At 43.0% G+C, this 14,271-nt stretch overlaps 1 protein-coding gene across 2 annotated transcripts in view; it reads right to left on the bottom strand.

Annotated features, from left to right (window-relative positions):
• The window catches only part of DCLK1 (doublecortin like kinase 1), a 335,163-nt gene that overhangs the window by 46,120 nt on the left and 274,772 nt on the right, over positions 1–14,271 (bottom strand). For both annotated transcript variants that reach the window (XM_061133010.1, XM_061133011.1), the window contains 3 exons: positions 9,892–9,949; positions 9,043–9,162; positions 5,142–5,288 (listed from right to left, as the gene is read on the bottom strand). In XM_061133010.1, coding sequence (XP_060988993.1) covers positions 5,142–5,288; positions 9,043–9,162; positions 9,892–9,949 — 325 coding nt within the window. The remainder of the gene's footprint in view (positions 1–5,141; positions 5,289–9,042; positions 9,163–9,891; positions 9,950–14,271) is intronic.

The following is a 14,271-nucleotide window of genomic DNA, read 5'->3' as shown; positions in this document are numbered from 1 at the left end:
GAGTTCAGTGTCTCATATGCAGCACAGAAAATGTCTCCCATCTTCCATCCAGCAGCCTCTGCTGGACCACTCTGCTGCACTCTCTCCATGTGTCTGGGTCCCTCCCCACTGAGGTCACGTGGCAGGAGCAGGACAGAGGACTCTCGTGAGAGCGATGCTCTTTCAGTGAAAGAGTCTAAGGGCACGTTGCTATTTTTAGCAGTCATGTCACACTGACTCTCGTAATGAACTTGTTATGATCAATGAACAGCCTTTAAACTAGCCCAAGTTTTCCCATTACTGTTTTTCCACAATGGTCATTAAAACAACTACACCAAAACGGACCTAGTCCATAGGGACTTATGTTTTTAACTCTCGTTAAATTCCATATTACTGGTCGGGGACATTTATGGAGCCAAAGATAGTTGCAGATCTCAGTTCTGTTATTTACTATATAGAATACATCTTCATCTCGACTCACTGGTAATGGTGATAAGGGCAGGGCCAGTGACAGACTCCTGTGAGATCCATGGCTCCCTTCCTTAGGGTGCTCCCCAGTCCGTTCATCCACACTCTGGGGGCTCAAGTTCATTTTGCAGATCTATTCAGCTGTCTTTGTTTATGACCTCTACTGTCCATCTGTGGCACTGGCCTTATCCACCAGTGGAGTGAGCTATCTGACCACAAAATGAGTTTACTTGAGGATTAAGACAGAAGGAAATCCATTATTTGGTAAACTCAGTGTTGACTTGAACTGGGAACTAAGAAGAGCAGGAACACAACCTCTGGTCATCACTAGGGGAAAAGAAGATAATTTATTCCTAGATTCAACCCATTTTGTGAAAATGCAGGTCATTAGCTGCACATGCCACTTTGATGGGCAGCGAGGAATAGGCACAAACACCTTGACAGAGTTTCTAAAAGGAATTTTCTGACCTAAAGAATTTAGGTCCCAAACAGTATTTAGGAGTTTTTAACAGTATTTAGGTAGCAAAAAGATTTTTGAACAGAAATTTTTTTATGTTTCAAGAAAATTACTGTGTTTATTTCTGGAATCTAATAAAAAACTAGTGATGTCAGTTATATTTTTGCCAGTAGGACTTTAATTTTCCTAAGGAGAAGGCATCTGCGTATACATTTAAAAAAGATGGTCCCAGCTCACTGCAAAGAACAGGCTGCTGCTGATGCTTTTTGCTGCCAAGGGTACAAGTTTGCCATCTAGTGGCGACTCATGCAAATGGAAAGTGGTTGATCTTAGGCCATATCTGTTTTGTTTTAAAGCAAAAGGTTCCTTTTTGTCATAAACTATCACATCACATGCGATGCACACAATGGTTCATGTATAAAGGCAGCTGGGGAAGCTCTGTACTTACTCCCCTCCCTTCAGAAAGGTTTAGTCTACAGCCAACGTGGGTCCTTAATGTAACAGATGAATTGAGAAATGACTAGGGCTTGGCATATTTGTTTGGCTGCATCGTGTCCTAGTTGCGGTATGTGGGATCTTTAGTTGTGGCAAGTGGGATTTAGTTCCCTGACCAGGGATAGAACCCCGGGCCCCTGCACTGGAAGTGTGGAGTCGCCACTCACTCACTCTCTCATCTAATCCACCCTCTCATCCACCTGTCACTCATCCATAGCATCTAAGGACCAGGCCTGATAAAGCAAAAGAATCACATAAAATCAGTGACACAATATACTAATTAATAAAATAAGGACTTAGTAGCAATGTGATAATAAAATTATAAGAGCTATTTTTATTAGGTCAGCTTCCAGTTTTCACCTAAAATATGACTGGAGACATCACTGTATATGTGTTTGTTTTTTTTCATTAAAATGCCTTGATCTTTAAGTACTCAGACTTGAGTAAATCATTCATAGGATCAATATAGATCCTGAAGGCCAAACTACAATATTTTTATATTGCTCTTTAAGATTTAAAAATAAAAGTTTTCAAAGGTTTTGCTTACACAATGATACTATATAAAATGAAATCTATAGCTGAAATGCCTACAAATGTAATACATAATTCTTTGCTACTTATTACAAACACTAAACACTTATGAAGCAAAAATTTATCAGCAGTCTAACAATTTAGGTTTTTTGTTTTTTTTTGAGATCTCTTCATAAAATAGTAATGCAAAGTGTGCAGCAGAGCCTTTTTTATTTAAGTATCCGGTAGTTAGAAATGGATTGTAACTCTCTGCATTAAATTTATTATAGCATTTTTCCAAAAATAGTCTCTGGCTCTACATTTTTCCATTAGATGGTAAATCCATGCCTGGGTAAATAGTGACACTTTAAAAGCAATGTCAAAAATGATGAAAGATGATTGTTACAACTTACAGTTTTAAACAGTTTCATTTTTAGGGATAATTTAACTTTTATTACAAATAAAAGGGGAATAAAAAAGAAGGGAATAGTCACATGGTATCTCTTTATCTTCATAAAGTCCCCTTAAAGGAGACCCAAAGGAGTTAAGTATCTTGTTCAAGGTCAGAGGATTAGCCAGTGTAAGAGTAAAACCCTTGGTTTTGAACTTTTGTCCATCTGACTATAAATCCTGAGTATGTGATTTTGTGTCTCCCATGATGATTCTTATTTCCACATAAAGGTCAACAGAATGTGAAATTAATAGAAGTCTCAAGGGCAATTAGTAATGTCATCCTAATTTTGTTAAAATTATTCTATTCTTCTACCTAGTTTATCCCATAAAAGCTTTATCCCTGCAAACCTCGCCAATCCTTACTACTCTCCTATAGAGAGAAATGATGATACTGGAGAAGCACAATTACTTTAGTTTTTCATATATATATATTTTAAACCTGAATTATGAATGACTGCAATGGTGTGTGTTTATATATATACTTTTTTCTCATTTCATATATATTTTTCTTACTCTTAAGTTAGAAAGGAAGAAATGAGAGAATTTTTATTTTTCTTTTTTTGGGTAATTTAAAGTAAAATATGTTCAAACGAGCACAGTACTTTCAAAGCATCCTGCAAATTGTCATTTTAGTAAAAGCACAGTGCTCTGTAACCATTTATGTCATTTATAGAAACAGTGCTCTGGTGAGAAGCAGGTGAACAATGGGTGCACAAAACTGAACTGCAAAAGCGGAAAGGAAAATGAGACTTTAATTTTCCATCACTGAATTTTCGGAGCTTAGAGAAATTTTTAAACAAAGGCTCAGTTGTAAGTCCGTTCCCGTGAGACAGTCCTACATAAGTCAGGACACAGGAAGAATGAGTGCAGACGAGGGGAAATTGCTGCCATTCATGGAGGCAACTATGCAGAAGAGAATGTTTAGGCTACTGTGGAGATGTGGAATTTGAGGGCCAATTAAGTCAGAACTCCATCGTCTGACCTCTGCCACCTTCATTAGCCAGCAGCTCCAAGATTACTAACCTAATTGCAATTAACTGCTCGTATATGTATTTCTTTCTTTTCAGTACTTATTTTTATTTGGCTATGCCGGGTCTTAGTTACAGCATGTGGGATCTAGTTCCTTGACCAAGGACTGAACCTAGGCCACCTGCACTGGGAGCTCAGAGTCTTAGCCACTGGACCACAGGGAAGTCCCTGTGTAGGTATTTTTGAAATGCCTATTTTTCCTACTTGAATGTCCCTCCACGGAGGCATATGTCTTCCTTTTCCCTGGCACAGTCCTTGGCATGGGGCAAGCAAGCAGTAAACCTCTCTCCCCAGTTCACACTTTACATAGTCTGGTGGTTAAAAGTCTGAGGTTTAGAGAGGAGCAGAGCTAGGTTGTGACCTTGACTCCTCCACTTAAGAGTGATGATGGCCTTGAGTGGGTCTTTCAACTTCTAGGCACCCAGTCTGCTCACCTGTGAAATAGGACAGCAATAGACTTTACCCCACATGGCTGTTGTGAAGATGAAATGAGATACTGAGTGTAAAGTGAGCATGGGGTGAGCACAGAGGTGATTCTCCATAGCAGCAGATCTGGGAATGGGAGTTGTGTTGTTCATCTGCTTTTATTGTATTTTTAAAAAATATTTATTTATCTGGATGCACTGGGTCTTTGTGGCATGCGGGATCCAGTTCCCTGATCAGGGATTGAACCTGGGCCCTACCCATTGGGAGCTTGGAGTCTTAGCCACTGGACTGCAGGGAAGTTCCTATTCATCTGCTTTTAAACTTGAAAGTTCACTGAGATCACGTGCGGGAGCTGGTGGCAATGCAGACCTGCACCCTGTCACCAGTCACCAGATTCTGATTTGGTGGGGCTGCAGGGAAGCTCAGAAATTTACATTTTTAACCAGCATCTGGGAGTAATTCTCATGCAGGGCGTCTCTGGACCACCCTTGGAGAAACACTGCTTTAGAAAAAGAATCCTCATTTCCCAGATTTCAAAAGATGGACATACTAATAGTCAAGTAATACATGACTCTTTGGGTTGGATAATGAAAGTAAAAGAACAATTAGCATCTGGAGGTGGGGAGGAATTGAATATATTTCATTAAAATTCCACCCTGAATAGCCAACAAAATTTATATTACTCCCATATTCACTAGTGACAGCTCCCTGATGCCCAGTCTCTGTCCCCTAATTCTTTCAATACCGTCCCTTTAACAATGGGACCAAGAGAGCATGGTGGGGGTGGTGGTAAGAATGTCTCTGATCTGTAAAATCAGTCTTTGTCATGATCATTTTTATGCTGAGGGGCTGGTGTCTTGAAATCTCACAATTTATCCTTTTAGCTTTTAGATTGGATTATTGGGATGTAAATTGGGAGACTAAGTCTAAAAGGCCTTGCATTTGCTTTTTTTTTTTCTCCGAGTAAAAGCTTTCTAACACCAAAGTGCTATCGATAAGTCATGCAAGTGTAAATGCTCCTCGTGACTGTGTTGGCCTGGTCCACGGTCTTAACCACAGCCCTAGATTTCCTGAGTTCTTTTCCTGTCCCTCCCTCGGGTTTTTATTTGCTAATAAGTTAAGTGCTCCTAATGGTACATTAACCCTGACAGATCAACTTAAAAGACCAGTTTCCAGCTAGTTACTGAAGGCCAGCTGGAAACTAGCCTTTAAGGGTTTTTTGTTGTTTTTTAAGAAAATGAAAAAGAAGGAAGAGAAGTGTTCATATTCACTCATACATGAGTGCTTGGGGCTCAGGACACCCTGAAGTTGGAACCCTTCTTACCAGGAGATTCTCTGGTTTGATGTCACGGTGGACGATGTTGAGGCTGTGCAGGTATTTGATGGCGCTGGCCAGGTTGTACAGCATCCCGCTGGCATCTCGCTCAGTGTATTTGTTAGTGGAGGTGATGGCGTCGAAGAGGTCTCCTCCCTGAGAGAGAAGAGCAGAGGTGCATTAACAGATGGTCCAGTGGGGCCCAGCCTGGAGAGGCGCCCGACACGCTATAAACGGACTGAAGGATGCACGCGGGGTTTCTGGGTTCCAAGAGTTTTCCCTGTCACCTCCCTCTCATAGGCCCAGGAACCCTATGGTGATTCCTGCCCCCGCTGTGAGAGCCAGTGACATTTCCTCCAGAGCTCAAAGGAAGGAGGAGATTCTCTGCCATTAAACTCCCAACTGGGGGTGGGGAAGTGGAGCTGGGTCTCCAGGGCAGAGACCTCGGGGCACCGGGTATCCTGGTGGCATGTGCTACACCAACTGCCCGCTGAAGTTCAAATTCATAATCCCCAATCTCCTGAAATGAGAAACATACCACAGACTACACCCTGAACAAAACGTTCTGCTGCCCTGGGAACTTCACACAGACACACACACAATTCTCATCACTCTCCAGATTTAGGTCTCTTGGAGTGGGCGTCATGTCTTCTTTTTCAATAATGTGCCTCCTTGTAAGGAACAGAGAAAAGGATCAGAAACTGTCACTCCAGAGATGAAAGAGAAAGAGAGGGAGGAGGATGGAGATATTTCAAAGAAAGTTTTCTAGGTCCATTACTCATCCGAACTTTGTTTCCACTGTTCCGTGCTAATTTATTGTTATTTGGTGAAGCAAAGATTTCAGGCTCCAATTTTAGATCCATTTATTTGAAGCCCTTTCAGAGAAGTTGGGTCTGATTTACTGAAAATGTGTGCATCCTTTTTGCACACAAGGCCCCAAAGAGCCAAACCCCACCCCCCCGGCAGAGGCTGACTGTGTACATCTGTTACCTAAAGGGCTAAGAGATTTAATTTTTTTTTTTAAACAGCAAATACAAACTAGCCTGTAGGCTGACCATTTTCAAATCCCACTCCCTAACCTGGCCCTCTGCGACCCTATACAATCCCTGCTTGGGGGGAAAGGGGTATCTTCCACTGACCCTCAACCTCAGCAGTTCCCGAACTAAGCAGATACATTTTTTTTTTCCCCAAAAATGAACACCGTCTCTCTCTGTGTCTGTCTCTCAAAGGCAAGGTTGTGCAGCTTTGCAGGTTGCTTCCGTGCCACCCGGGGAGATGGGGTTTGCACTGCGGTCCACATGAATGGCACCCCTGACCGTGTGTAGGGCCGTAGGAGGTGACCCTGCCAAGACTCCACCACTGTCCTCGTTGTCTAAACTCAAGACAGCCTGTAATCTCATTCCTTCTCCTTCGCCTTCAACAAAGCTGTCAACAGAGACTCTTGGTCCTGCTCTAAGACCTGCCTCTGACACAGCCTTCTGGGCTCTCTCAGGCTCTTACTCCAAAGACCCTGTGTACGATCATCACCTCCCACACTGCAGGCCAATGTTTCCTATCTTTCACTCATGAAATCAGCCTCTATTCCCATGGCTCTCCCCGCTCTGTCCCCAGCCTTCACTTCAACTTGCTTAACCTCATCTCCTGTCTCACCTGGAGCAGCTGCCTTTATGCTCCACGTCGCGTGTGTCTTCCCTGGTCACCCAGACAGACCAAACCCTCCCCCAACTCCGCACTCCAAGCCCATCCCAGGGTCTCCTCCACGCTCTTTGTCTTTCTCACTCCCGCTGATTTCTCAGTGCCAGCCCAAGTGCTGCCCTGACACAAGGCCTGCCTTCCTCTGGACACACAGGCAGTGTGCACGCGTTCACTTCTGCTGCTGGAAGTCTAAAGTCCCGTTATTGGTACTTACGGAATTTCACCCTTAAGAATGGTTTTACTGTTCACCCACTTCACTGTTTTCTGGAACACAAACCTTATTTATCCATTGGCGTCAGGTCGTCCTGGGCCCCCTATTAGACTCTCAGGGTTTGACAAGCTAAATTCCTCAGGGGCATGTCATGGGAGCTTTTCAGGTCAAATGTGGGGCTGGCCTTCTCTTCTGAGATGCTTCCAGACCTGGTCTCACAGCCATTCTTGGTCAGACTAAATGCAGGGGTATGATACAGTCGTGGAGAAGGGAACAGTGACCCACCCCAGTATTCTTGCTTGGAGAATTCCATGACAGAGAAGCTTGGTGGGCTACAGTCCATGGGGTCGCAAAGTATCAGACACGATTGAGTGACTCTCACACACACACACACACACACACACACACACACATCCAGTGGCTCAGTTGAGTCCCAATGCTGAGTTTTGCAGGCACAGTCCAGGCTTGTTAGACTGGTCACCCGGAGAGAATCCCCAAAGGCTAAGTGGTACTTCGCTACAGTCACCTGACTAAGCATATTACTGACAATCAGATTAAGCTTTCCCACAAACTGTGTTCTGAACTATTAAGCCTTTTTCTCTTTTATATCTTATCTTCAAATTTAATTTTGTCTTAGCTCTCCAAAACCCAGCCAATAACAGGGGGTTGCTAATTAGTTTTTAACGGCATCCAGAGGGGCAGCAGGAATGATTTGAAGCTGTTTCTTTAAAAATTAAAGTCATTGTAAAATTACTATTCTTGGTCCTAGATAAAGTATAATTTACAATGTTGTAATTACCAAACTTTATTTGGTAATAAAGCGCCAATATGAAAATTTTCTGAATAATGAAATTGACCTTTCTTGATTGGAATAAGCGATTAACATTTTTATCTCCCTCAATCTCAACCATGACCATAACCTGGTGTTAGTACAAACTAAAAAGCCTTCGCTCTCAGAGAAAAAAGTCTGAACTTCAAGTAGGAAAAAAACAGACTTTATCTATAAATATAAATTAATCACTAAGTTAAAAGAAGGCCAATAGATCTAAAATAAAGGAAGTATGAAGAATGAAAGTTTAAAGTCCCTAGAATGAACATTTTCCTATACAGTAAATGATTGGTTAATTAAATGCTTTGTTGGCCTTAACTCTTTACAGAAGGAAACCCCACATTCCAGCTGCCACCAGCTCAGCTGAGCGATTCTAAGTAGAATTCCTGGAACCCTAGGTGTTCACTGGCACACCCCTGATGGAGAAAATGATCTAATTTACAACTAAAGTAGAAATTACTCATGCCTTTGGTCAGATTAACATAACAGAAAAGGCTTGAGCAAAGTACAGCTTTATGAAAATAAAACATTCAATTTTTAAAAACTTCTAATTAAGAAAATTTCACATATGGAAGTAGAGGAAATAGGTGAGTTACCTTTCACATAGATTCAACCATCATCAACATCTGGCCATTCCTATGTTATATGATTGAATAGAATAAAAACGTAATTTTACGTGGCAGGATGAGATTGTATCCATCACTGAGAGGCGGTATTCACATTATTATTGACAGGCTGCTGTTTTTCTATTACCCTGGAGTCTAAAAGTTCATAGCTTGTTTTTATGATGATGAATGATACTTTAGGAGTAGTTCCTGGAAAAGTGAGCAGTTTCTGCTGGAGTAACAACAATCTTACTGGCATCTAATACTTTGTGTCACAGAAGCTGGTGAAAGAGATTTCTTTTACCTTCAGAATAACACTCCTAGCAATATCGCATTTTACATAGGAGGGGCCCGAGGTACAGAGTGGTAGATCCAAGGTCAGGTACTATTTCCGTCCAGGCTGAGACTTGAACTATGGGGATATAATTCTAGTGTTAAGACTCTTAAACCGTTAAGCCAGTACACAGCAATGAGGTTGAATACTGCTGAGACGAAACAAAGGAGAGAGTGCTATCATACAGGAGAGTGAGGTGCCTTATACAGGTTTAACTCTTTCACCAAAACACACACCTTTACTAATTCCATGACAAGATACAGCTCCGTTGGCACGTCCATCTCTTCGATCAGAAGAACAATATTGGGGTGCTTCACTCTTCTCAAGATGGACACCTCGTTCTGGATCATGTGCTCCTGTTCAAGAGAAAATTATCTCCATCAAGACACACAGCAAAACAATGAAGGGCTAACTCAAATCAAAAAAGCCATACTATTTAAGAGTTTCCCTGGTGGCTCAGATGGTAAAAAGTCTGTCTGCAATGTGGGATACCTGGGTTCGATCCCTGGGTCAGGGAGATCCTCTGTAGAAGGGCATGGCAACCCACTCCAGTATTCTTGTCTGGAAAATCCCATGGACCAAGAAGCTTGTGTGCGCTACAGTCCATGGGGTTGCAAAGAGTTGGACACAACTGAGTGACTAACACTTAACTTATACTATTTAAAGATCAAGGGAGATATATTTTGGTAAAATATAATAAGTCTATCTTAAAATTCTGATATTCATATAACCTAGAATTGGCAAAAGATATTGAAGGTCCTTAGAAGATGCTTGTAATTTCAGAGCCTACCATGGCTAACTATAACTGCATATAGAAGGATGAAATGAAACTTAGATCACAAAAGTAAGAGAAGAAGTAAATACAAGAATAAAGAGAAGGAACTGAAATGATATCCCATCATTTCAACTGACTTTGATACCAGTAATATTTATAGAATAAAATTATATCCTAGTAAGTATATAACATTCTACTCTACCAAAACACAACTCCTAGGGTGAACTTATGTTTTTTGGGGGGCTCATCTTGTGTTTTTTTCCTACCTCCAAAATAATATATTTTCAAAAGAATAAAACCTTATACATACTTTGCCTCGACACTTGCTTTTCTTGATAATTTTCAGAGCATACTCTCTAGCAGTCGACCTGCAAAGAGAAAGTTTTGTTTTGTCTTTTAATAAATGTAATTTCAGATGTGTTGAATCATCTTGTTAAGGACTCACTCGTACCCCACTGATCTGGCTTCGTGGTGTAAGTATTTTGTAAAAAATTCTCTTTTCCGTTTTTAAAAGAAGTATGTGAATTTTGAGGGGCTGACCAAGTTTAAGGACAAAACAAAGATGATAGCTCAGAAACGTCACAAGCTGTTAAGGCCGCCATAATTGTAATAAAGTTACTGCTACTCCATGGGTAACTCCCCCTTGCAGGTGGCTGTGCCCTCCTCCTCCCTCTAAAGTGGACATGGAATAGGGGTGAGTTTCTGCCCTTCTTCTCCATTTCTCTTGAGGTTATCCCTGAAGTAACAGTTTTCTGAATGGTTCTCATGGTCACACTGATAACGTTCAAGACACAGTCCACCCTCTTTAGACTTGGGCTGTGTGCAGCTCTATGTGTTCCAGTGGAGAACTCATGAATGAGGTGTTCAAGGATAGCAAGGGATACAGTCATTATCTGAGCATCCTGACCTCTTGAGCCTTTCAAAAAAATATTTATTTATTTGGCTGTGCCGGGTCTTTGCTGTGGCACGAGGGGTCTTCAATCTTCGTTGTGGCATCCAGGTTCTTTAGCTGTAGCTTGCAAACTCTTAGTTGCGGCATGTGGGATCTAGTTCCCTGACCAGGGATCAAACCCAGGCCCCCCTGCATTTGGAGTGTGGAGTCCTAGCCATAGGCCCTCTCATTCGATAGAAATGAAATGGAGGTGACAATTATAGACAGCTCATGTTCCCAAAGCCACCTGGCATTGCTAAAATCAGAACTTGAGTTCTTGGGGTCTCTGCTCCTCATATAGCCCAGCCAACACTGCCCGTCCTCCATCGTGGGTGTGGGAGGGACGGCTTAGTCATACTGAACCTTTAAATAGCTTCCTAACTTGTGTGAACATTTCTAAGATACTGTAGTGCTAATAGTGACGGTCAACTGTCAGAGGACACAATGCATACTTAACAATCATCAGGAACCACTACTTCACAATCATTTCTACTTCAGATCTAGTTGGGAAACCAAGAGAGTCTAGCTTCTTACCTACAGATAAAGGCCAATTTTAGGGATACAAATGAATACGAAGGGAGTGAAGTTGATTAAGAACAAAACTTCAAAATAGGGTTTTAGAATTTTCGCTTTGGAGAATCAAAGGGGAATTTCCTAGTTGTATGTTATGGTAAGAGCAAGAGAGTGATGTGCCTATAAATTAAGAGACCAGATAGCAACAATGTGTTTCAAGCATTTTAGAAACCGTTCATGTTGTTTGCTTCTCTTTTTAAAATATTTATTTATTTATTGACTTGGCTGTGCCAGGCCTTAGTTGTGGCATGTGGGGTCTTTAGTTGTGGCATCTGGGATCGAACCCAGATGCTTGTGTTGGGAGCTTGGAGTCTCAGCCACTGGACCACCAGGGAAATCTCCTGTCATTTACTTCTAAAACTCCTTCTTCCACTGCACTTCCAGGACCCTTCATGGTACTAGCTTGCAGAATAAATTAAACATTGACCAAACTGTTATAATTGTATCTAATGAGAAAGTCTAGAGGCTTCCCAGGTGGAGCAGTGGTGAAAAACCCGCCTGCCAATGCAGGAGACTCACATCACAGAAGGATCGCAGGGACTCTCTAAGCAGCTCTTTTTAAGAGGCTTCTGAAGAGTTTCATCTGCAAACATGAAAATATTCAATCAAGAGGAAAATTAAAAGCTGAAGTGTTTCTGGGTCCTGCATTTCACAAATCACACACAAAGTTATAATGAAGCAAATCTGAGACTGGAATATATGAGCAGTTTCCAATCTAGTCTGGGATGTTTCATCTGATTGCAGGGAATGTGGACTCCAGGACTGAAAGCTTTGACAAGAGCCAGCAGTACCAGGCAGGGCAAGAGAGCTAGGACGGCGCTGACGCTTGTGTTCAGCGTCTCCACACAGGATGGGAAGGTGCTGGTGAGAAGAGCAGGAATTTCTTGGCTGTGTCTTCCCTACGGTTACCACTTGACCCTCCATTTCCCTGGAATGAGCAACATTAAAGCTTTGCTGTACTCAGAACAGAAAGCTGGAGTGGGACCCAGGCAGGCTGACTCCTCCTCTGCAGACAGACACACACGCAGCAGAATCCCCAGCAAATAAGTGAGTGTGTTGGCTCCCAGGACACCAGACAACCAGGGTATATGCTGAGCCTACAGCTGAGGGGTAAATGCAAGCAAACCTGGGCTGCAGCGGCCCATAGCTTCCTAGCAAGAGGATCTTGTGGGTTGACTACCCAGAATCTTACAAAATAGGAGTCAACACTCACTCAGATATACCCACATTTTGTATCAGACAAAGAGCCCTGTGGAGGAACCACCAAAATTAATACTGCAAGTTTTTTTTTTTTTTTTCTGGATTCTTTGAAGAATAGAACTATAAAGTCATAATAAAATCCTTAATTGCTAGAAATGCATGTTTATAAGGAAAAAGGATGAATCTGGAATATAAGACTGAAAACACGTGTTAAGACTAAATGTCCACCATAAGAATAAACACTTCATGGCTTGCTTTCAGTTGGTAAAAAGAAAACATTTGGCACGAAATAAAACCCCAAACAAGCATCTGCCTTCCTCCATCCTCTAAACTCTGAGAACCGCTGTGCCCGTGTCAGCATCCAGTAAGCAGGAGCATGGTTCTTTCTCGGCTACACGGGTGATAAGAGACCTGGCCTTTGACCTCAAGGAGTCTACGGTTCGGTGTGTGGAGGAGAGAAGACACCTGGATTGCTGGGGAACATCCAGGCCGTTCACTTGTATGTTCCTGAAATTATAGCCTTGACCTTTCACGCAGTCACGGCACCCTCAAAGGCCACAGCCAGAGCGGCAGCAGTGAGACAAGCTGTGTCTTCCTCCTTGTCCAGAGGAGTTCAGTTTGTTAGGTTACGTTCCCATTCAGTTAGACCCCAGGCCAGAGCTCCAACTGCTAGGGAGAAATGTCTGAACTTTACAAATCAGAACTAAATCTAGCCTTTCAGGGTTGTACTGACAATGGTTTGGAGAACGCCATCCTGTTTAGCACAATGATTCCGGGCCCCAGGACAGTCTTCTTCTCACTCCTTCTTCCCTCAGCCCTGGAGGGCTGCAAAATGCTAATGAAAAGGGCACCCTAGACCAAAGGGATTTTCGTCGTTTGCTCTGTTTTGAAGATTTTTATGAAGATTATGTGGAAGAGGAAACAGTTTCCCAGGCATTCCTCTGCCACAGCCTTTATTGACTGTCATGGCGATCCTTTGCTTATGGGTGAGGTCCTCAAGCAGAGCGGCGGTGTCCTGACTCTCTTTGTGCCCCGGAAATGCCCAGCAGAGGCCTGAACCGGCAGGGCCTCCAAACACATTGGTGGAGCTGGGAGAACTCCAGAGGCTGGTGGCGCTTAGGATATGACAGGGAGACCCTGTCTCCTTGAGGAGTGAGTCCACAGCACCCTTTGTTTACCCAGTAATCAAAGCTAAATCTCAGCCTCCCCTGTGAGCAGAGAATGGAGGCACCCCATAAGTGTCTTGTCAGACATTTCCGGAGTGGAGCTATATTTTGAACTTGAACTTGGGCCCTTTGGCTATCAGGGGCCACAGCATCCTTAGGGAGGAAAGAACACTGTCAGCTGAGAGACACTTAAAATCCTTCCCACTGAGTCACCCTCCAAATCCCACTTCAGAAGCAAATGCCTCCAATTATAGCTGTACAGATCTTCAAACATCTGAGACCTTTCTAGGTGGACGCACCATGTCACTGATACTGCAGTCTCAGCTCGTTCTTGTGGGTTTGGGCCTGTCTCACACCATTGCCAGAGCCAAAGCTTTCAACATGTGGTTCTTTTATTTTATCCTATTAATTTTTTTTTTTTTTTTTTGACTGTGCTGGGTCTTCGTTGCTACTCAAAGGCCTTCTCTAGTTGCAGTGAGCAGGGGCTACCCTTCGCTGTGGTGTGCAGTCTTCTCATTGCGGTGGCTTCTCTTGTTGCAGAGCATGGGCTTTGGGCACATGGGCTTCAGTACTTGTGGCCCGCGGGCTCCAAAGCACTGGCTTAGTAGTTGGGGTGCACGGGCCTAGCCACTCCGTGGCATGTGGGATCCTCCCAGACCAGGGATTAAACTGGCGTCCCCTACACTGCCGGGCAGACCCCTAACCACTGGACCACTGGGGAAGCCCTCGATGTGTAGTTCTTTGCGTCTCCAGGTGGAGCAGGGAGAGAGGGAATCATGAGCGGCTACAGTTTTAACCAAGTTGAATCCTGTGCCGCCAA

This window comes from Dama dama, chromosome 30 (genome assembly GCF_033118175.1).
Source record: "Dama dama isolate Ldn47 chromosome 30, ASM3311817v1, whole genome shotgun sequence".
Classification (NCBI taxonomy): domain Eukaryota; kingdom Metazoa; phylum Chordata; class Mammalia; order Artiodactyla; family Cervidae; genus Dama; species Dama dama.
Note: the sequence above shows the minus strand (reverse complement) of the source record. Positions and strands in the feature narration are given on the sequence as shown.